Here is a 21,192-nt window from a genome sequence, read left to right as displayed (position 1 = left end):
TATCAACCACCACTATATATCGCCAAACATCATTATATTTACTACTACAATTAGCTATTATTATTATTATTATTATTATTATTATTATTATTATTATTATTATTATTATTATTATTATTATTATTATTATTATTATCCGCCACAAGCTACCGTCAACCACCAGCCACCATCCTAACTAGCTTCTACCTACGACCAACAACAACTCCAACCCCAATCGTAACTCACAACTACCACTTTAGTCATATCCATTACCAACTTTATATTTACTAATTTTTCAAATGAACACAAGAGTTATATATTAAGATTTTAAGAAAACAACGTCTCAATTATTTACATTCAAATCTTAATACAATATCTTAATATTCAAATATGTATTCACATATCTTAATACTCAATCTTAAATGAGGTCTTATAGCCTGTTTGACCAAGCTTATTTTTCTCCATTTTTTTTTTGCAATAAGTGCTTATTTTAAAAAAGATGAAGTGTTTGTGGCTTTTGAGAGAAAATAAGTGCTTTTGGGGAGTAGCAAAAACAGTTTTTCAGAAGCTAAAAAAAATAGCTTTTGCCCAAACGCACTGAAAAGTGCTTTTTGAGAAAAATGCACTTAGAAGTTAGAAGTACTTTTTAAAAGCTTGGCCAAACACTAATTGTTGCTCAAAAGTACTTTTTAAATTAATTGGCCAAACACAAATTGCTTTTCGACAAAAATACCTTAAAAAAATACTTTTTAAAATAAGTTAATTTTAAAAGCTTGGCCAAACAGACTATTAATTAACTCCTATCAAACATAAGAGAAGTAGATGGAATAATGGTTTATTTTCCAAATTTTAAACTGTCACTCTTTCTGTAAGTGCCCACTTGGCATGAACCACTAATAATTTTAGGGCTCAGGTTCAGACCCAAACTCCCACCCGCAAAATCACTGTCCAGGTCCTTGGACCAGGTGTGATATCCAACTTCACACCCAAAACTCCATCTAACACTCCAAAAATTACCCCAATTGTTTCTCCCTGTAACATGTTGACGACTGCATACTAGTTTACAATTACACCACTGGCGGTGGCTTCATCACATGGAAGATGCACTCAATTTCTCCTCTTCCGTATCACTCTAGTGTGTGCCGTCCTTGTTGCTTATCGTGTTCCCCTTCCTAACAACCTGCTACAGCCAGTCACTTTCATCAGTTTTAATAATAAGATCAATAGTTCGGAACTGGAGATTGACGGTAAAATTATGTCGAAAGCTAAAGTTTACACTGATGTTAATGTGCTTCGACCTAGAGAATATTGGGATTATGAAGCCCTTACTGTACAATGGGGGTAATTATTTCTTCCTTCCTTTTATTTCTTGAAATTATATTGTTGTTGTATATTATGATGTGTCATATTACCTTCTCCGTTAATCATTCTATTTAGCATTTGTCTGGTTTTGGCTTGGTACGAAGTTTAAGAAAGGAAACAAGATTTTTAAATCTTGTGGTCTTAAACTAAAGATATGTTGAATGTCCCAAAATATCCTTTTAATCTTGTGGCCTTAAAAATGCCATGTGGAAAGTTGGAATTAAGAAGTTGCCAGAAAAGAAAAGAGGCATTTGTTTTTGAAAAAGACTAAAAAAGAAAAGTAAGACAAACAAATTGAAACGGAGGAAGTATCATGTTTGGTAGGATGTTTTGGCTATGTATAAAGTTCAGCACGCTAAATACGGTGTTTGGGTAGTAATTTAGGATCCTGCATAACTAATACATGTTTAACTAATACATGTTTAAGTTATGAGGGAATCTATGTATTATTTTATGTAGGATAGAAGATGGAATAAGGAAATCCTGTAACTAATCCTTGCATTATTAAGAACCTGCATAACTCTAACCAGCCACTAAGCGACCCCTAATTGTATAGAATTTTTGTCTTAAAAGACAATTATGTCGTATCAGGAACCAAATTCCAGATAGTCAACCTGGCTGGTATGAATTGAGGCATAGTTGATTGATTTATTGCTGAAAGGGGTTATGAAGCCCTTACTGTACAATGGGGGTAACTTTTTCTGGTTCCTTTTATCTCTAATCATCTAGTAATTGATGATTGAAATTATGTAATTTATACTTTTGTATATTATGATGTGTTATATTAGTAATCCTTTTTATTTAGTATTATTGGGATAAACCCTTCAAGTGTAGATTGAGTACCTTAAGTTTATAGAACTTTAAGAGACAATTATTTAGTATTGGGAACTAAATGAGTCCGAATCAGGGGCACATGCAACATAGTAGTACCGGGTTCATCTGAACCCAGCACTTTCGATGTGGAGCATAAATTTATGTGTAAAAGTCTGTTAAGATTAATAAATAGTAGATATAAACCCATAACTTTAAAATAAAATGAGTTTAATGCTAAGAACCTTAAAGATTAAAAAAGATTAAACCCATAAAGTTTAAATCTTGAATCCGCCTCTGATCCAAATATGGCATAATGGATATTAAGGATTCATATAGTTGCTTTACTAGTATGGATTCAGGCATAGTTGATTGATTGGTTGATTAATTGCTGAAGAAAATTCCGAGTGTTTTTGGTATGGGTGCTGGTTTGGCTGATAAACCCCTAATCTTAAACGACATAAGGAAAAGAAAGCCTTTATTGACATTTGGAGAGCCCATCTCTGATGTGAAATGCATCCGAGGAGGGAAGTTTCCAGTCTTCTGCTTACGCTAGCTTTAATGATTATTTCTTAGCTAGATTGGAGCCTATGGCTTCAGGGATGGGCTCCAAAACTTACAATGTCTTCATTTTTGACATTTATAAACGTTTAGAGTAAGTTGGAAACTGATATATTGCAAGAATTATTCATGCATGCAACTGATAAAAAAAAAAAAAATGCATGTATGCATACTGTTACCTTTCTCAAAAAAAAAAAAAAAAAGAAAAGAAAAAAGAAAAAAAGAAAAAAAGAAAAGAAAGAGAATTTTGCATGTATGCGGCATTTCTTTTCATTTCTGATGGCTGGTGCCTCGCTACCGTCTGTTCATACAAATCCTTATGCCAGTTTTATTTGGAATTAAGTCATTTTGCATGCTCTATATGAAGACAAGAAATCGGAGTAGGTGATTGAGACCTTAATTAAACTGGTAAGCATAAATTTTTCTTGAAAAAGGTAAGGTCTATGTTTTCTTTTTTTGTTAAGGTAGGATTAAGATTTATTAATAAATTACCAAGGTGGTGGAGCAATTACATCAGAACAGGAATCTCAATTCTATCTGGCCATCACACACAACTTCCCAGCTTATCTAGAAAGTCAATATATTGGTCCATATCCTCTATCAGGCCCTCCTTACACCAAAACTACAAATTATGAGTACACTTGTTCTTGACAATAGAAATGTGACTCTTTCTATCTTCAAAGCATCTCTTGTTTCTTTCCAGCCATAGGGTCCATAGGATGCAAAGTGGAATTGTTCTCGGTATCTGTTTAGGCCTCTTGGTTTTCTGATTCTGCCAGCATTCCAACAAGCTCTTGACATTTCCTGGCATCACACATGTTACACCACAAATACTCACACTACCTAGAGAAGTTGCAATGAAGTAAAGGTGATTAACAGTCTCCTGAGCTTCTTCACATAGAAAAGTGAAAACACCTGCTGCACAGTGCAACTTCTCTCTTTTGGAGGTTGTCATAATGTCATGGGTCAAACAAGCCTCCAAAGTAGCAGTCCATTCAAGCAGGCAACCTTGGTGGGAGCCTTAGTCTTCCAATGCATTTCCATGGCCATGATACCTCCCATTGGCCCTCATGTTTCTGTAATGCTCTATAACTTCTCTTTACAGATAATTAATTCTCACTGCTAGCTAACCAGATCAAAGAATCCACCTTATCCTCAACTATAACGGTGGTATTCAACTGCTATATTGGACGAATTCTTCAAGTTCCAGTCATTTAACCTTCTCCTAGAATTGATTTGCCACCCTGAACTTGAGTAAAATTCAGCCAGAAATCCTTCCTTCTTACTAGAACAATTACTCTTTGTTGGGAATTTTGTTTTAAGGCAGTCGTTTCCTACCCAAACATCTTTCCAGAATTTAATCACGCATCCCATGTCTTCTTTCATATAATTCTGAAATTCTGTCCACAGTTTGCAAATGCTTCTCCAAACTCCACCTCTGGCAGTTTCTAGGATTGGAGCAGGGCTCCAAAATATCATTTCTTTTTTACATATTTGGCATCAATCAATTTTTTCCGCATGGTATTGGTTTTCTGTATTTTTTTTTGGTGAAGTAATTAAAATGTATTAGAATGGCATCAAGAAGATGCAGAGGTTACAACTAAGCATAGAGCTGCTTCAAACAAGAATTAACATGAAGCTAGCTGAGCAAAAATCTGTAAACCAGTCAAAAGATCCAAAAAGATATCCCCTAAGACCCTACTGTGCTAGAGTTAGGGAGCTAATAAAATCCAAAAAATTATCCACACTGTTTACTGGGGAGAAAAAGTGCCAACTGAAAAGAGGTATTGGTTTTCTGTATTATACCTCCATAACCTTTTCAACAATAAGCTTCTATTGTGTAGCTGTAAATTTCTAACTCCCAGTACTCCACTCTTCTTTTCTTTTGTTACCCTATGTAGGGATTCTGTCCAAAACACTGCTTAACTAGGGTCAATTTTCCTCCAAAAGATAAGACCTCCATCACCAACACAAAAAGGTATGGGGACAATGGATCACCTGCCTCAGCCTTCTCTGGGATTTGAAGAATCCTTGGGGACTCCCTTTGATTAAGATTGAAAATCTGACAGTTGATATACAATACTGAATCCACTTTAGCCATTTATCTCCAAATATACATTTGTTCCACAAGATTTAATAAACATGACCAGTTTACATGATCATAGGCTTATTCTAATCAAGTTCGATGATTCTTAAAAAATCATTCAACACTTTCATTGGACACCAAAACTGCATCAGTAATCCGCCTCCGCCTACCTTTTATAAATGCAGTCTGATTTGCTGAAATCAATTTATCTATCACCATTTTGAGTCTTTCAGCTAACAGTTGTGCCACAATCTTATAAACACTGCCGAGCAGACTAATTGGTCTGAAATCTTTCACTTTTACCACCCCTTTCTTTTTGGGGGCCAAGGCAATAGAAGTAGAGTTGAAACTCTTTACAAAGGTGCCTTCTTGAAAGAACAATTCTACTGTCTTTTAACACATCCTCTTTAACTTTATTCCAGCACTTCTGGAAAAAAAAAGTCAGTTGAAACCACCTGGGCCTAGTGCCTTCTATCCTTTAAACAACTTTATTACCCCTTCCTCTTTCTCCATGGTGAATGGTTTCTGCAGCCGCCCTTTTTCTTCCTCAGAAATTATCTTCAAGTTACTTTCTACCATGTTGGTCTCCATAGCTCAGGTTCAAAAAAGATATCTTCATAGAACTCCAAGATATGATCTTTGATTCTCTTCTCATTATCCACCAAATCTCCTTCAATAACTAGTTTATCAATAACATTGTATCTTTTGTGTGCATTTGCCATCTTATGATTTTTTTTCTTTTTTTTGTATTTATCTTCTTGCTTGACCCAAAGGCATCTGGATTTTTGTCTCGTAAACAGTTCTTATGCGTTTACAATACCTTCAAGCTCCTTGATAATTAAATTCCTTTCAGCAACAGTGGTTCTGTTCCTGTTCTCACCACCCCCCCGCCCCTCCTCTCCTGATGGTCCAATTCTTGTAATCTCTTCTTTGCTTTATTCTTCCTTTCTTTGAAGCTTCCAAATACTTTTTTCTTCCATTTCAATGTCATTTTTCAGTAATATTAGCTTCTTAGCTAACATAGCATCAGTTTTTCCTCATACATTATAAGAGTTCCACCATTTCCCTACCATCTCAATGAATCCCGGGTGCTCAAACCACATATTCTTGAACTTGATATAGCCTTTCCCCATTCTCCACATTCAGAAATAGTAGGCCAGTGATTTGACGTTGTTCTGGACAACACTCTTTGCTTTGAGAATTTGAATCTCATCCCATGTCTCTGAGACAAGAAATCTATCCAGCCTTGAAACACTGTGATTATAAATGCCTCTGAACCATGTAATATGTGCCTCTATGAATTGGAAGATCAGTCAAAGAAAGGTCATTTGTAGTTCTAGAGAAATCCCTCATTGATCTTGTATTTCTCCCTTCCCAGCTTCTCGTTTTTGAATTTGTTTGTATTGAAATCTCCCCTCACTGTGCATGGACTAACAATCAGCACATTAATAACAGCTACTTCTTTCCACAGCTTCTTGCTCAATCTTCCTGCCGCAGGGCCCATGTACTCCAGTAAATGCAAATTGAGGCATGTTTTGGTTTCTTCCATCATAACAGTCGCAGAATATAGTCCAAGCTTATCATTGCACTTCCATCTCTTTTTGTCCCCAATGATGCCTCCAGATCCTTTCTGAGTTACTTGCCACATGTATAAATTTTTATAACCATTTTACTTGGCCTTAAGTCATTGGTGATGTATATACTTGAAGTTAAAAACAATTCGAAAGAAACTATAAAACCTTGTCTTGCTAAAGAGAGAGTGTAGGTTGTTAATCTAAGTCCTGTGATGTTTTGATCAAGTTCCAAGGCCTCCGATGTTTTGGAATCACATCACTTGACAATTTAATCTTGCTTCAGCGAATGCTATTAGGATGATGATACCACTAATTTCATTAGATTTTGTTTCAGTTCACAATCTTTTTACTAGTTCTAATTTAATACATCCTAAGGTATTGTATTATTCTCACTAACCTTCCTCCTGCTTTACTATTCCAGTGATCAGGATGACTATGAGGTTGTTCGGAAAGTTGGAAGAGGAAAATATAGTGAAGTTTTTGAAGGTATAAATGTTAACAGCAATGAGAAGTGCATAATCAAGATCCTGAAACCTGTTAAGAAGAAAAAGGTATGAATTTTTGTATTTTCACCTTAGGTTTACCGGTACTTTATGTAACAGGTGGCAACATTGTGTTTATTTGAGTAATGTTGGTTAGGCAAATGTCACGAGTTCAAACCCTGTGGACAATAGTCTGGTGTTTAAGTGGAGAAGGTTTAAAAGGGTGGGTACTTTTTCCACCGAATTTTGAACCGTGCACCAACTAGGCCTCAAGGATTTGTCGATTATAAAAAATAAAATAAAAAGTTTCTGCTTCTCAAAGGAAAAGTAAAAAAAAAATAAAATTGTAAAATTGGTTTTTTCCTGTCTTGTATAAAGTTCCTATTATGTTGTTTAACACATAGTACTTTCTGTTAACCGAACATTTGTTGAAAATCGTCTATTTTAACAGCCTTATAGAGAAAGTTTTATCTATCTTATGAAACTCGTTTATGGTCAATTCAAATCTGTTCACGTGTTGATTCACTGTCTAGGCATATCTGTGTAGTAGGTAGCTTTTGCTCATGTGGAACCCTGTAAAAAGTAGGATGTCTGTAAAATTGGTTGCTTCAGTCATGTTGAATCCCTAAAATATAGGTCTATTTTTGTTGAGCTTATTTTAGTCAGTTTGATATCTTTATGTATCCACTGGTGCATATTTCTCTCGTCTCTAATTCTGAACTGCTTCACCAAATGATTTGATTGCGATTGTTTACATGCTTTTGAATTGTTATTGATGGTAATTGTGTAGATCAAGAGAGAGATCAAAATCTTGCAGAACCTCTGTGGCGGACCAAACGTTGTCAAACTCCTTGATATTGTCCGAGACGAGCACTCAAAAACACCAAGCTTAATTTTTGAGTATGTGAACAGTACAGATTTCAAAGTACTGTACCCAACGTTAACGGATTATGATATACGGTACTACATATATGAGCTTCTCAAGGTAAAAGGATATATCCATTTGATTGCAGCCACTATTTCCCCCCCCTCATCGCATGCGTTGTTTCAATTTCCTTCATTCTCTCATATTACTGAAGGTATCAGTTCTATGTATGCCTTATTTATCTAGCCAAAGGTTTGCCTATCCCGTATAATTTTTTTTAATGTTGGCCAGGATTTGGGAGTTCCCTCCATATTAATATGCAGAATCACTCTTTTATTTTGTGATGGCCCTTTGGTTCAAGTTACTATTCACAAGGAGTTGTTTGGAATTGGGATTGGTAACTATAAATCTGCACCCTTGTTTGGGGTTGTGCTGCTAAGTTTTTCAAAATCCTCGCCCCACACCTTTGTCACTTATGATTTGGGTATGGGTGTGAGATCCGCACTGGATTTTGTCAACGTATCTTGGGTGCAGTGACTAGCGGTGGCAAAGTTAGCCCATGAAAACATGACCTGTTCAACCTGTCCATGTTTGGGAGGGTTAATGACACACCCTTTATTAACTCAACCCATTTTGACTCGCCCAATGCAATCCATCTAAAAGTTGCGGTGAATACATAGCCCAAATTGACCCAAGAAAACCTATATATATATATATATATATATATATATATATATATATATTAGCTGTATCAAAGCACCCATTCCCGTACTCCAATCTATACCCTTTAATCTTAAAATTTATGTGATGAAGAATCCGACATCTAGATCTACCCCCGTGTTGGATACCTGCACCTTTTTTTCTTTTTTTTTTTTTTTTTTTTTTTGAATAAGGTAACATTTGTATTTCATCCAAAAGTATCAGCATATCAACTGCGGCTGCTCAAGGTACTTTACAAGTAAAACCACAAGCAGTGGCCTGGGGGGTAGAAGTCAAATTACAATTTACATATTGCCTAGAAAACCTACCAAATCTCCTATCTCCCCCACCATATCTTGTTTACACCAAAAATACAAGAGACTAAGACATTTCGTTTTTACTATCTGAATAGAATTTTCTTTGTCATCAAATTGTCTTGAGTTTCTCTCCTTCCATATTGTCCACCAAATAAAAGCTGGAATGGCTTGCCACCAGTGTTCTTGTGCATTTCTTCTTCCAATTGCTTTCCAGTTGCATAAGAGTTCTAAAGTTGATCTTGATAATACCCAATTCACCCCAAGTATACAAAAGAACATGTGCCACAGATGTGCAGTTGTCTCACAATGAAGGAATAAATGCTCATTTGTTTCTGCATTTTCCCCACAAAATAGACATCTTGAGCATATCTGTAGACCTCTTCTTTGTAAGGCCTCTTGTGTAAGACAGGCCCTCTTCAAAACTAACCAAACAAAAGCAGTAACCTTATATGGAATTTTGACTTTCCAGATAAATTTCCAGGGCCAAATCAGTGATGGGTTCACAACCTTGTTTTTCTCCCCAGTATAGTGACTTGACAGTGAAGCTCCCTTTGCTGCATAGTTTCCATACTGGTATGTCTGGGGAATTTGTGGTACCAGTGAAGGAATTAAGCAACAAAAGCAGATCCGACACTCTCCCTATTTCCCAGTCATTCAATGCCCTTCTAAACACCAGATTCCATCCCTGTTCTGTCCACATTTGAGATATTTTTTCATTCTTTTGGAGACTGATGATGTGTAAATCTTGGAACAAACTTCTGAGATTACAATGACCAATCCATTGATCTTCCCAGAAAGAAGTTTTTGTCCCATCCCCCACCTTTATGCTCAAATTCTCCCAACATTCATTCCACATTCTTCTAATAGTCTTCCAAACATTACATCCATAGGTAGCATTCACTTCATTTGTTGCCCATTGGTTCATTCCAAGACTGAATTTATCAATGTCAGTCTGTCCCCAAGTGAAAGGTATTGACTTTTCCATCTTGATAATTTCTTTTCACATCTTTCAAGCACATCATTCCATATCTCCTTTGCCTTATGATTAGCACCCAATGTCATTCCCAAATATTTTGTGGGCAGTGACTCAGTTTGACACCCCAGATTACCTGCCGACACTTGTAAATCATTCACCTGATTCACTGGATGTAAACAACTTTTATTCCAATTGACATGAAGCCCAGAAATGGCTTCAAAGATGGTCAAAATAGCCCTTAAATGTCTGATTTGGTCAACCTCTGCCTCACAGAACACCAAGGAGTCATCAGCATATAGTAAATGTGTTATTTCCATGCCTTCTCCCCTGTTGTTTTGAGCCCCAAAGCCCCTTATCCATCCATTTGTTTTGGCTTTTCTGATCATGTAATTCAACCCTCCATAGCCAGTAGGAATAAGAAAGGAGAAAGTGGATCCCCGTCTCAAACCCTTGCTAGAATGAAAAAAAACCCTCTGGACTTCCATTGATTAGGACAGAAAACTTCACATTGGATATGCAGCATTTGATCCAATTAATCCATTTGTCTCCAATACCCATATTCTTTAGAATGTTCAGCAAATAAGCCCAATTGACATGATCATAGGCCTTTTCAGTATCAAGCTTGCACAAAATCCCGGGTTTCTTCTGTTTTACTCTAGAATCCACCAGCTCATTTGCAAGTAAAGTTGCATCCATAATTTGTCTTCCCCATAAAAAAGCCATTTGATGAACATCCACTAGCTTTTCCATGACAGCTGAGCAACATAGGATTTATATCACCCTGTTAATCAAAATATAAGTTATGTTTCAACAATATTAAATAGCTAATTGTAATATATATTATTCTTTTATACTTATTTGTTGTATCCTGTACGCGGATCCATATCCTCGAATCGTAGTATTTATGTGACGAATCCAACCTCTAGATCTGCACCTGTATTAGGTACCTGCAGCCGAGTCCGAGCAACATAGATATGGGGTACTTTGGCTGGTTTGTGACTGTCTTAAGTATATGGAATAGATAGACATGGATTTCACGAGGCATTATTTCGGTGTAAAGTAATCTTGAACCTCGAAGTTGCAGCTATTTTTGGAGATAAGTGTACCAAAGAAAAATGCACAACTATCAATTCCACTGTGGTTCTGAGGATAGGCCGATAAAATATCCATTGTCACTAGGGATTCATGATTCTGATAATTCTCTCGGTACTCATTCTCAAAAAAAATAACTCTCTCGGTACTCTTGGTTTCCCATAACTGCTTAATTCATTGGAGTTAAATAGTGTTTTTCAGCTTGATCTTTGGAACTGATTTTTTCCTGAGACCTACAGTAGATGCATAATTGTATCAAGAGGCAAGGGCCAAGCCCCAACGCTGGGATCCTACTTTTCTATCTTTAAGCCACTTCGTTCATATGATGCAATTTACTCGAAGAGAAAGCTACCTAGCTTTTATATGTTTTATTTCTGGTGTACATAGAAAGAAAATGAACTTCCTGAGCTGTCCTGTACTGCAGATGGTTTGTGTGGAGTAGGGACCTAAAGTTAAAATATTTGTAGTGTTCCTTGTTTCTAGACTGACTTGTACCTTAAAAGTACGCATGTGTCTTGTTTATCCAGAATGGTTTTTTTTCTTTCTCACCGACTATGTTGTATGGGGCGGAGTGTTGGTCAGTTAAAATCTCTCACGTTCAAAAGATGAAAGTTGCCGAGAAGAGAATGTTGAGATGGATGTGTGGCACACCAAGAGTGACAGATTAGGAATGAGGCTATCGGGACATGGTGGGAGTGGCCTCATGGAAGACAAGATGCGGGAAGCGGATCGAGATGGTTTGGACATGTGAAGAGAGAGACACGGATGCCCAAAGGCGGAGGTGTGAGAGGTTGGCCATGGATGGTTTCGGAAGAGGTAGGGTAAGCCGAAGAAGTATTGGGGGAGAGGTAATTAGACAGGACATGGCGCGATTCTACTTACGAGGACATGACCTTAGATAGGAGGGTTTAGAGGACTCAGATTAGGGTAGAAAGCTAGTAGATAGTATCGTTTATCCTGTCATATTAGTAGTCGCATTATCGCGATGTAAGTTCTTGTGCTTTGATTTCTGCTATTATCTGTGATTTTCTGTATTTTGATTATCTTATTTTATCTGTGATAGTTACTGCCCCTTTGCAAACTGCTTCATCATAGCTTAGTCGCTTTCGTTATTTTCATTCCCATATCGCTTTGAATTTTTTGGCCTTACCTGACCTCTTTTTATGCTTTCTATTGAGCCGAGAGTCTTTCGGAAACAGCTGTTCTACCTTGGTAGGAGTAAGGTCTGCGTACACTCTACCCTCCCTAGACCCCATGTTGTGGGATTTCACTGGGTGGTTGTTGTTGTTGTACTGTATTCTCTTTTCTTTGTTCTTTTCCTGTTATGGTTCTCTTGGAAAGTAAGGGTTTAAAAGGAGAAAAAGAAGGCGGGACTTTTGTCGTCTTTGAGTTCAATGTAACAACTGTTTCGTCCTTTTTATTTAAACTTAACTAGGTCTTGGAGCCATCTATGGGCTCCCATTAAAAAAAAACTCATAGGAAAAGAAGGGTTTTTTTTTGGGTGTGTGTGTGTGGGGCGGGGGGGGGGGGTGGGGTGGGGTGGGGTGGGGGGATGTGGGGAATGTGGAGTTTGCAAATAGATTGCTGAAGGGTATATTGTATGCAACAATTCCAAGAGGAAGTGGGTTCCTCTAACCCGCGATAACCTCCGTCTTAGAAGTCTGTTTCAGTTACATATTGATGCTCAAAGGAAACCTTCTTTAGACTAGCAAGTTGCTAAACAATAAAACTCATAGTTTCTTACTGTCTTTAAAGTTGACTTACTTCTGACAATAAAGCTTCTTATAACAGTTGTTTAGTTCACTATTGGCCTATTCCTCGTATACATTATGTGGTGGAAGTGGGACCTGAAACTTCTTTATGAACCTGCAGGCACTAGACTATTGTCATTCGCAAGGAATAATGCATAGAGATGTCAAGCCACATAATGTTATGATAGACCACGAGTTGCGGAAGCTTCGCTTGATAGACTGGGGTCTTGCTGAATTTTACCATCCAGGAAAGGAATATAATGTTCGTGTGGCTTCAAGGTAAGGCATATTTTGCTAAAACTGATTAGTGGAATAGGTGCAGTTTGCTTTGCCAGCAAAATATGTCTTATTTACAGTTTCTTATTGTAAATATTTCTTTCTACTTTCACTTTACAAACTGTTCTCTGGGAAATTTGAGCTTGTAGTCCTGTAGGTCTTTGTTAAGTTGGCTGTTTAGTTACAGACTACACTGCCTCAGAAAACATAAGATATTTATCATCTATTTGGGGTAGTCTTTTGGAGTTTTTTTTTTTTTTTTTTTTTTTTTTTTTTTTTTTCATCTCAAAATGTTTGTGATGCCACTTCCCAACCGCGAGGTTCATGGGTGACTCCTTCAAAGGGAACTTCATTCACTTTGATACGCTAGCAGTAATAGGCGGCTGGGTTTCACTATATCTACTGTTAAGAGTTAAGATTGCCAGGAGGAGCTCTTAGGAGTGTAACCATTTAATGGAATGTTTCCCTTTCCAGCTTGTAAGTTTCCTGGACTTGGCAAAAGAATCTATGATTGTTCTCCATGAATCCATAAATGATACCACAGCGGTCAATATTTGCTTGGAGAAAGTTAGAGAAGGTTTCAGGTTAAACGAGAACCAGTTTAAGGTCAAGTTGGACACACTGTAAATCTACGGTACATAATGTATCAAAAATTTTCTAGTGGCCGTTGCTGGTTTGATTGTGTGCCGTCTTCTTGGTCTATAAAAGACTATCGCAGCAAGTTTGAATGTGTTATTGCTTGTTTTTCAGATACTTCAAGGGCCCTGAACTTCTAGTTGACTTGCAAGACTATGACTATTCTTTGGACATGTGGAGTCTTGGATGCATGTTTGCAGGAATGGTAAGAAGCTTTAAGCCATTACATGGTGCTTCATCTGTTTTCCTAGATCTGAGGTTTTGCCGTTTTGGGCCGTCTGAAACTAGGACCACAAGTTGTTAGAGATTGCATTGTGCATTATTTTTTATCCACTTCTTGTTATTGTGCTTAATAGGACTATTATTCTTTGTGTAGATCTTCCGCAAGGAACCTTTCTTCTATGGCCATGATAACCAGGACCAGCTTGTCAAAATTGCTAAGGTAATAGTTACATCAACCAGTAGAGTAGTCAGTTGTTAGTAAGAGCTGAAACGTTATCAGGTGCAAGTAGATCTTACCTACTCGATTGGGATTGATGGAGAATCATCTTTTTAGGTACTTGGAACGGATGAGTTGAATGCATATTTGCACAAGTATCAACTAGAACTTGATCCTCAGCTGGAGGCGATGGTTGGGAGGTATGCTTCAGGCTCTCATCTTTAACCTTGTTAATATTTCATCACCAATCATAAACCTATTGAAATGAATTGCTCTATCAATTCCTTTTTAATATACATTGTTGTTCCTTGTAAATAAAAAAGATTTGCATGGTTAGACTTTTTCAGAACCTAGGATAAAGTTTTGAGTGATTTATTACATTCGAGTTTGGTAGACATGAGTTAAGGTGAGAGTTGGACAATTTGAAAAGGATATAGACGTATAGAGAAAATTCAAAGTAATGTAACGCAGTTTACAACACATTTGACTCTTTGAACATTGTTGAAACTGATATTTAAGGAAATAGGTCTTTATTTTTAGAAATATACTAATAACTGAAATAGTTAGCGAGTCAGAGAAAATAGGACGGAGGGAGTACAAATTAATTGTGAGCTTTAACTAGATAGGGTTGCTGACTTACTGAGATAATCTCAGTAGCTAGTTTTGGCAGAAGTATGGAAATATCTAGTTGGTCAAACAATGGCATGGAGGGAGTACAACTAAACAGGGTTACTGAAATAAAACTCAACACTTAGCTTCCACAGAATTGTGGCATATGTGATTGCAGTAAAAAATATATGCTATTGATGGCTAATATAGTCACTTCTCTTGCAGACACAGTAGGAAGCCATGGTCCAAATTTATTAATGGAGATAATCAGCATTTAGTGTCACCAGAGGTATGTGCCTTTCAATCTGTTATAATTTTTTTTTAAGCTAAAACCACTTTGGTTTAACATGCTAAAACAAATAATCTTTGCTCAGAATTTGATCCTTTGATCTTGAGGTGTAATTGCAGGCTATAGATTTTCTTGACAAGCTTCTCCGTTATGATCATCAGGATAGACTTACAGCAAAAGAAGCAATGGTAAGTCCATATAATTTGAGCTGCTATTTGGGGTCATAACTTCTGTTTGTATATGCTTTTGGTTGTTACCAAATGAGTATTGCTGCATTCCTAAGAATAGTAGCAAGTGATTAGGTGACTTCTGAAAACCTACAGCATTAAGACCAGATTATAAAGAGCCAACTACAATAATAATTTTAAACAGGACACATGTCCCAGGAGAGAGATTATAAGGGGATAGGTGTGGTGGACAAGAGAAGGATCCAACTAGATGGAGGTTCCTGGAATTTAAACTTCTTTGTTTCTTCTGTGTGTGGAAATTATCACTTCATCATGACGGGGGCTCTTTATTTTGTTGCTATCCCTGTGTGTTTATGATATATATGCACAGCCAAAGGGTGTTTTGCATGTGTGTGTAAATGTACCATTTTCACCAGTGCATTTGATATCACGTATCTGTATTGGTTCTCAGATTTCTGGCATAAACCTAATATCTAGTTTTTCTCTCCCTGTTTTGCAGGCCCATCCTTATTTCTTGCAAGTGAGGGCTGCAGAGAATAGCAGGATGAGGACACAATAGCCTGTTCTATTGATCTTACTGTTGGAAAGAAGAAGCTTATGGTGTAATGTAGCATATGTTGTTATCTTCATCTATTTCGATTAAGGTGTGGATAAGTTGAATTCAAGAGTGGCAGAAGAACATCAGGGAACATTTGAGCAATTGGTTTTCATCTATTTACCCCTCGTGGCCTTTTTCCCAAAGTTCGCTCTGATGATTATGAATTGACTTCAATAGCCCTCGTCGTTCTGTATCCAAAGTCATCTTCAACGAGTGGAGTGTATTATTTGAGAATTAACACTTCACTGAGAATCTTTGTCAAGATGTACATTGCCTTGACCCTGGCGATATATTCTATGGAAAGGTGTGTTGCTTCAGGATTCAACCTGCATTTTTGCGTGTGTTTTAACTTGAGATATAATCTTCAGTTTTCCTTCTCTCGGGGTTGTTTTACGGTGTTACTAACATTTAGTGTGAAAATTGAGAATAACGTAGGGTATGAGGAAGGAAGTACGATGAAAGGCGTTGAGGTTGGTTTGCTTATTTGGTAAGTAAATAGAAAAGAATTGAAGAAGCTAGAAAAGAGAGTTGCCTTCTCTCCATGTTAATATTGTCAATCTAAAATTGGACAAAAGAGCTGAAGGCTTTACCCATTCCAGTTTACCAAACAATTCTACGGGTGAGATGAATATTCTCCACCAAATACTCAACTATTCCTATTCAAGGAATATGAGACCAAATTTACCAGTTTCATGTACAAATGACCTCACCACGAAAGTTGCGCATTTGTTACGATGAAAGAGAAGTTTCCACTTCGAAAATTGAACGTGCATTAGTGTGCTTAAGATTAGAGGTGGCAAAATTAGTCTATAAAAACAAGACTCATCCCACCCGGGATGAACTGTTCATTTATTAGTTCAGTGCATTTAAAATTGGGATAATTACATTTTTAGACCGCTCTAAGACGTAATAGCGGGTTAATTTATATGTTTTGTATATTAAGAATAAATATACATATTATAATACATAATTTGTGAACGTGTTACCCTAAGCTATGAAACTCAATTCTATAATGAAAACCTGATTCTGATATCAATTTCACAATCTAAAGTCCAAATTTCCTCTTTTAGGTCTCAGGTCAAAATCCGCAATTTAAACTTTTAAGTTACGTGATTTCGCAGATAAACTCGAAGAAATTAACACATAATCAATAGATTGATATAAGGAATCCATACCTTAAATTTGGAGCTGAAACACCACCTTTTGAATCATCAAATTTGAAAGCTACTTGCTCAAAACCCATGAAAATAACTGCTAAAATTCATAACTGCCACTTAAATACCTTCATCACGATATCCTTGCGCGACTGCGAGATTGACGGTGTCAAGCCCCGAACCATGGCCTGGGCGTAACATGGCTTGCTGACTCAACATGGGCATGAACTGATGCAGAATAAACTATGAACATGCATAATTTAAGTAAAGCGTGGGACCAGAAATCGTAAGTCTGAAAATATCATAATATCATAATGCAGAATAGTCTGAATAAACATAATAATAATGAGCCAAAATGGCTAGACGACTCTGAATATCTGACATAACATAACTGACAAGTCTATGAAACCTCTAACCTGAGTTTGAATTGCTAAACCTGATTGCTAGGACAAGGCCCCCAAAGATATCTTAACTGCATAACTATCATTAAAGTAAATAATGACAAGACCCCGAAGAAGATGGGGCTCACCAACAGTTGATATGTGCAATGTCCTACTTTCATGGAAGTATGTGGCGTGGGGAAGAACAAAGATGTTCCCACACGTAGATAGAAACCCTATATACCTGTTATTACTCCAAACTTGCAATGGAATTCCAAAAGGTTGGACTTTGAACCTTGAGATGGGTTTGCTTGAAAAACCTAGGTTAAGAATAGTAGAGCTCGCTTAGGAATTGATTATACTATGATAGAATCGCCTGAAAATACGCGGGAAGGACTTACCTTGATGGAGGAGATGGTTGGGAAGAGAAACCTTCTTGCTAGGGCTTGGGATTCGTGAAAACTGATTTTCTAGAATGAAGTGTCGTATTTATACTGTTTGCTGTCGGGGAGGATTGACGGTGCACTTTGACGGTCCGTCGAGTTGATTTGACGGTCTGAGTCAGATTTTTTACTGTGCATCGTTGACTGTCCGTCGACGTGTCGACTAGGGGTGGGCATAAACACCGAAAACCAAAAAACCGGACCGAACCAAACCGAATTAATTCGGTTTTTCGGTTTCGATTTTTCGATACGGTTTCGGTTTTTTTATATAACAAATTCGGTGTTCGGTTCCGGGTCACCGGTTCTTCGGTATTTCGGTTTAACCGAAGTTACTACAGTGTTTCTGGGCTGAGTTTAGTTTGCCTCTTCTGTTTCCTTAAGAAATAGCTAGTCGATGCATGATTCTATAAAGGCCTACCTGCTCATTCCCCTTTCTGATTTTGAATTTGCTGCCTGCTTATCTTAGTGTGTTTAAAGCTAAATTTATATTTTAAGGTATTGTATTATAATGCTGTAGGTCTGTAGCCATTGAAAAGGGTGGATTTATTATAAATGTACATTACTATAGCTATACAATGATACATAGAGTCCACCAACAGTGTAGAAGCAGTGGCGTCTCCCACACTGCTGCCTTTATTGTTGGTGTGGCTAAATGCTAATGTATCTGCAGATGTTGGCGTGTCATAAGCTCAACTATATCACTTTGTTTAGATCTCTTATAACTTTGAACTTCAAAGTCTTAGCTTGGACAAATTATAGATAGTATAAGTTTTAGATGTACTAGGGTACACTGTAAATGGTAGAACTTCTGTAGTAACTAGTAACACCCTCCCTAAACTTTAATTTTTGCTTTGCTGTAAATTAGAACGTTTAACAAGTTAATTCCATGGGATTACTGTTTTGTGTTCATGCTATTTGTATTAGTATTTCTTCAACGTCCTATATAGCTGGGCTTGGTTCAGTAATTTATGTTCTGTACTTGTGTTTCACTACTATATTAGTTATAAGTTCATGTGAAAATTGAATGCCTATTAATTAGGCATGCCAACTAAAATAACGTGATCATTTCCTTGTGTTTGATGTAATCATGAATTGAAATAGCCCATTTTGAATTAAAAAAGCATAAAATAACTCATTTTTGATCAAAAAGAAAGTCCATTTTACAACCAGAAATTAGCCCATTTCAGGCCCATGCTGAAAAAAACCAAATTAGAAAAATCAAAACCGAACCGAAATGAACTTCAAAAAATCGAACCGAACCGAATTAGTCCGGTTCGGTGTTCGGTGTGCACTTTCAAAAAATCGAAACCGAAAAATCTAACCAATGAACCGAACGCCCACCCCTAGTGTCGACGGTCCGTCGATTCGACCGTATTGTCAGCAGCCTGAGAAAGTCTAGAGAGTTTGCAAAATGAGGTTCTAGGGACAGTGCGTTTTGACGGTCCGTCCCTCTGGCCGTCGAATGTCACCTGCAGAACTGAGTCTGGTTTTGCGACTTAAACTCCCCTTTTTGGTTTCCGAGATCCCTGAGTCATGGACGCGACTTAGTTTAAAGGTACGAGGTGTTACAATATCTCCCCCTTGGGATCATTCGTCCTCGAATGATAAGTCATGGTTAAGATTGGGACTGGACATGGCTTGAATACATGAACGTGAAGGAAACATGACATGAAACATGGAGACTGAATTAACATGACATGGTTACATGGAAACATGCATACTGAGACGTGGAACTTGGGCACTGGACGCATGACATGAGCGTGAAACATGAGACATGGCATGGATTATGGAAGGTTTACCTTGAGCTTTCTCTGCTTGCTCTTCAAACAAATGGGGATATCTGGATTTTATGTATTCTTCGTCTTCCCATATAGCCTCTTCAACTTTCTGACTCCTCCATAAAACCTTTACTGAGGCAACCTCTTTAGTTCTCAACTTACGAACCTGACGATCAAGGATTGCTATGGGGATCTCTTCATAAGTCAAACCATCCTTAATCGTTATAGTATCAGCAGGAACAACCAACGACGCGTCTCCCACACACTTCCTCAACATAGACACATGGAATACTGGATGAACAACAGCCAACTCATGTGGCAATTCAAGCTCATAAGCTACTAGACTAACCCTTCGCAGGATTCTATAAGGTCCAATATATCTAGGGCTAAACTTCCCTTTCTTTCCAAATCTCATAACACTCTTCATGGGTGAGACTTTAAGGAATACCCAATCATCAACTTGAAACTTTAAGTCTCTTCGCCTCACATCTGTATAGGACTTCTGGCGACTCTGAGCCGTTTTCAAATGCTCCTGAATTAACTTGACTTTCTCCATAGCCTAGTAGACTGAATCTGGTCCTAGCAATTCCGCTTCACCAACTTCAAACCAACTAATAGGTGATCTACACCTTCGCCCATGCAAAGCTTCAAACGGTGCCATCTTGATACTAGCATAATAACTGTTATTATAAGCAAACTCAATGAAAGGCAAGTGATCATCCCAATTACCTTTAAAATCTAGGACACATGCTCTCAACATGTCCTCAAGAGTCTGAATGACACGCTCTGCCCGGCCGTCTGTCTGAGGGTGGAAAGCTATGCTGATGTTTACCTTGATACCCAATCCTTTCTGAAAGGATTTCCAGACGTTTGCTATGAACTGGGCACCACGATATGAAATAATAAACACTGGGGTCCCATGCAATTTGACAATCTTGCGAATAGACAACTTGGCATAGTCTTCTGCTAAATCGGTGGTCTTAACTGGCAAGAAGTGCGCTGACTTAGTAAGTCGGTCCACAATCACCCAAATTGAGTCACGTCTACGAGATGAACGAGGTAGACCTGTTATGAAGTCCATGTTTATCATCTCTCATTTTCAAACAGGAATATCAATATCCTGGGCCAAACCACCAGGCCTCTAGTGTTCGGCCTTTACTTGCTGATAATTTGGACACTTAGCCACAAAATCTACCACATTCTTTTTCATATTTTTCCACCAATAGATCTTTTTAAAATCATGATACATCTTAGTGGAGCCTAGATGAATGGAATACTTGGAATTCTGAGCTTCTGACATAATTCGCTCTCTGAGCCCATCTACATCTGGAACACATAATCTGCCTCGGTACTTCAAGGTACCATCATCTCCCCCTTGTTTAAAAGCCATTGGCTTATGCTTGTGAATCCCCTCTTTCAGCTGTAACAAGTAGGGATCACTAAACTGCTTCTCTTTAACTTCAACTACTAAGGAGGAATGAGCTCTGTTCTGAACAATCACACCACCATCCTTGGAGTCCAAGGGTCGAACTCCTAGATTAGCTAAACGGTGAACTTATTTGGTCATAGTTATTTTATCTTCCTCAACGTGAGCTAAACTTCTCATAGAACGTCGACTAAGAGCATCGGCTACCACATTCGCTTTCCCTGGATGATAGAGAATATCCACATCATAGTCCTTAAGCAATTCGAGCCATCTTCTCTGCCTAAGATTCAACTCCCTTTGCTTGAAGATATACTGCAGGCTTTTATGATCAGTGAAAATATCAACATGCACTCCATACAAATAATGACGCCATATCTTAAGTGCAAAAATCACGGCTGCCAATTCTAGATCATGAGTCTGAA

General features: G+C 37.6%; 1 protein-coding gene across 1 annotated transcript; it reads left to right on the top strand.

Annotated features, from left to right (window-relative positions):
- The first annotated feature begins 903 nt into the window (after positions 1-903).
- Positions 904-15,914, top strand: LOC132037840 (casein kinase II subunit alpha-2). Its single transcript, XM_059428477.1, has 10 exons — positions 904-1,320; positions 6,794-6,923; positions 7,645-7,839; positions 12,676-12,833; positions 13,581-13,671; positions 13,843-13,908; positions 14,023-14,105; positions 14,740-14,803; positions 14,923-14,991; positions 15,491-15,914. The coding sequence occupies exons 1-10, from the start codon at positions 1,235-1,237 to the stop codon at positions 15,548-15,550; spliced, it is 1,002 nt and encodes a 333-aa protein (XP_059284460.1). The 5' UTR covers positions 904-1,234; the 3' UTR covers positions 15,551-15,914.
- Positions 15,915-21,192: the final 5,278 nt, after the last annotated feature.

The sequence above is a fragment of the Lycium ferocissimum genome, chromosome 11, assembly GCF_029784015.1.
Source record: "Lycium ferocissimum isolate CSIRO_LF1 chromosome 11, AGI_CSIRO_Lferr_CH_V1, whole genome shotgun sequence".
Taxonomy (NCBI): Eukaryota; Viridiplantae; Streptophyta; class Magnoliopsida; order Solanales; family Solanaceae; genus Lycium; species Lycium ferocissimum.
The sequence above is the reverse complement of the archived record's forward strand: the minus strand, read 5'-3'. Positions and strand labels throughout refer to the sequence as shown.

Coding starts and splice junctions, on each gene's coding strand:
- LOC132037840 (XM_059428477.1), top strand. CDS start 1,235: ATGTCGAAAGCTAAAGTTTACACTGATGTTAATGTGCTTCGACCTAGA. Junction 6,924..7,644: donor AACCTGTTAAGAAGAAAAAG/GTATGAATTTTT, acceptor GTAATTGTGTAG/ATCAAGAGAGAGATCAAAAT. Junction 13,909..14,022: donor AGCTTGTCAAAATTGCTAAG/GTAATAGTTACA, acceptor TCATCTTTTTAG/GTACTTGGAACGGATGAGTT.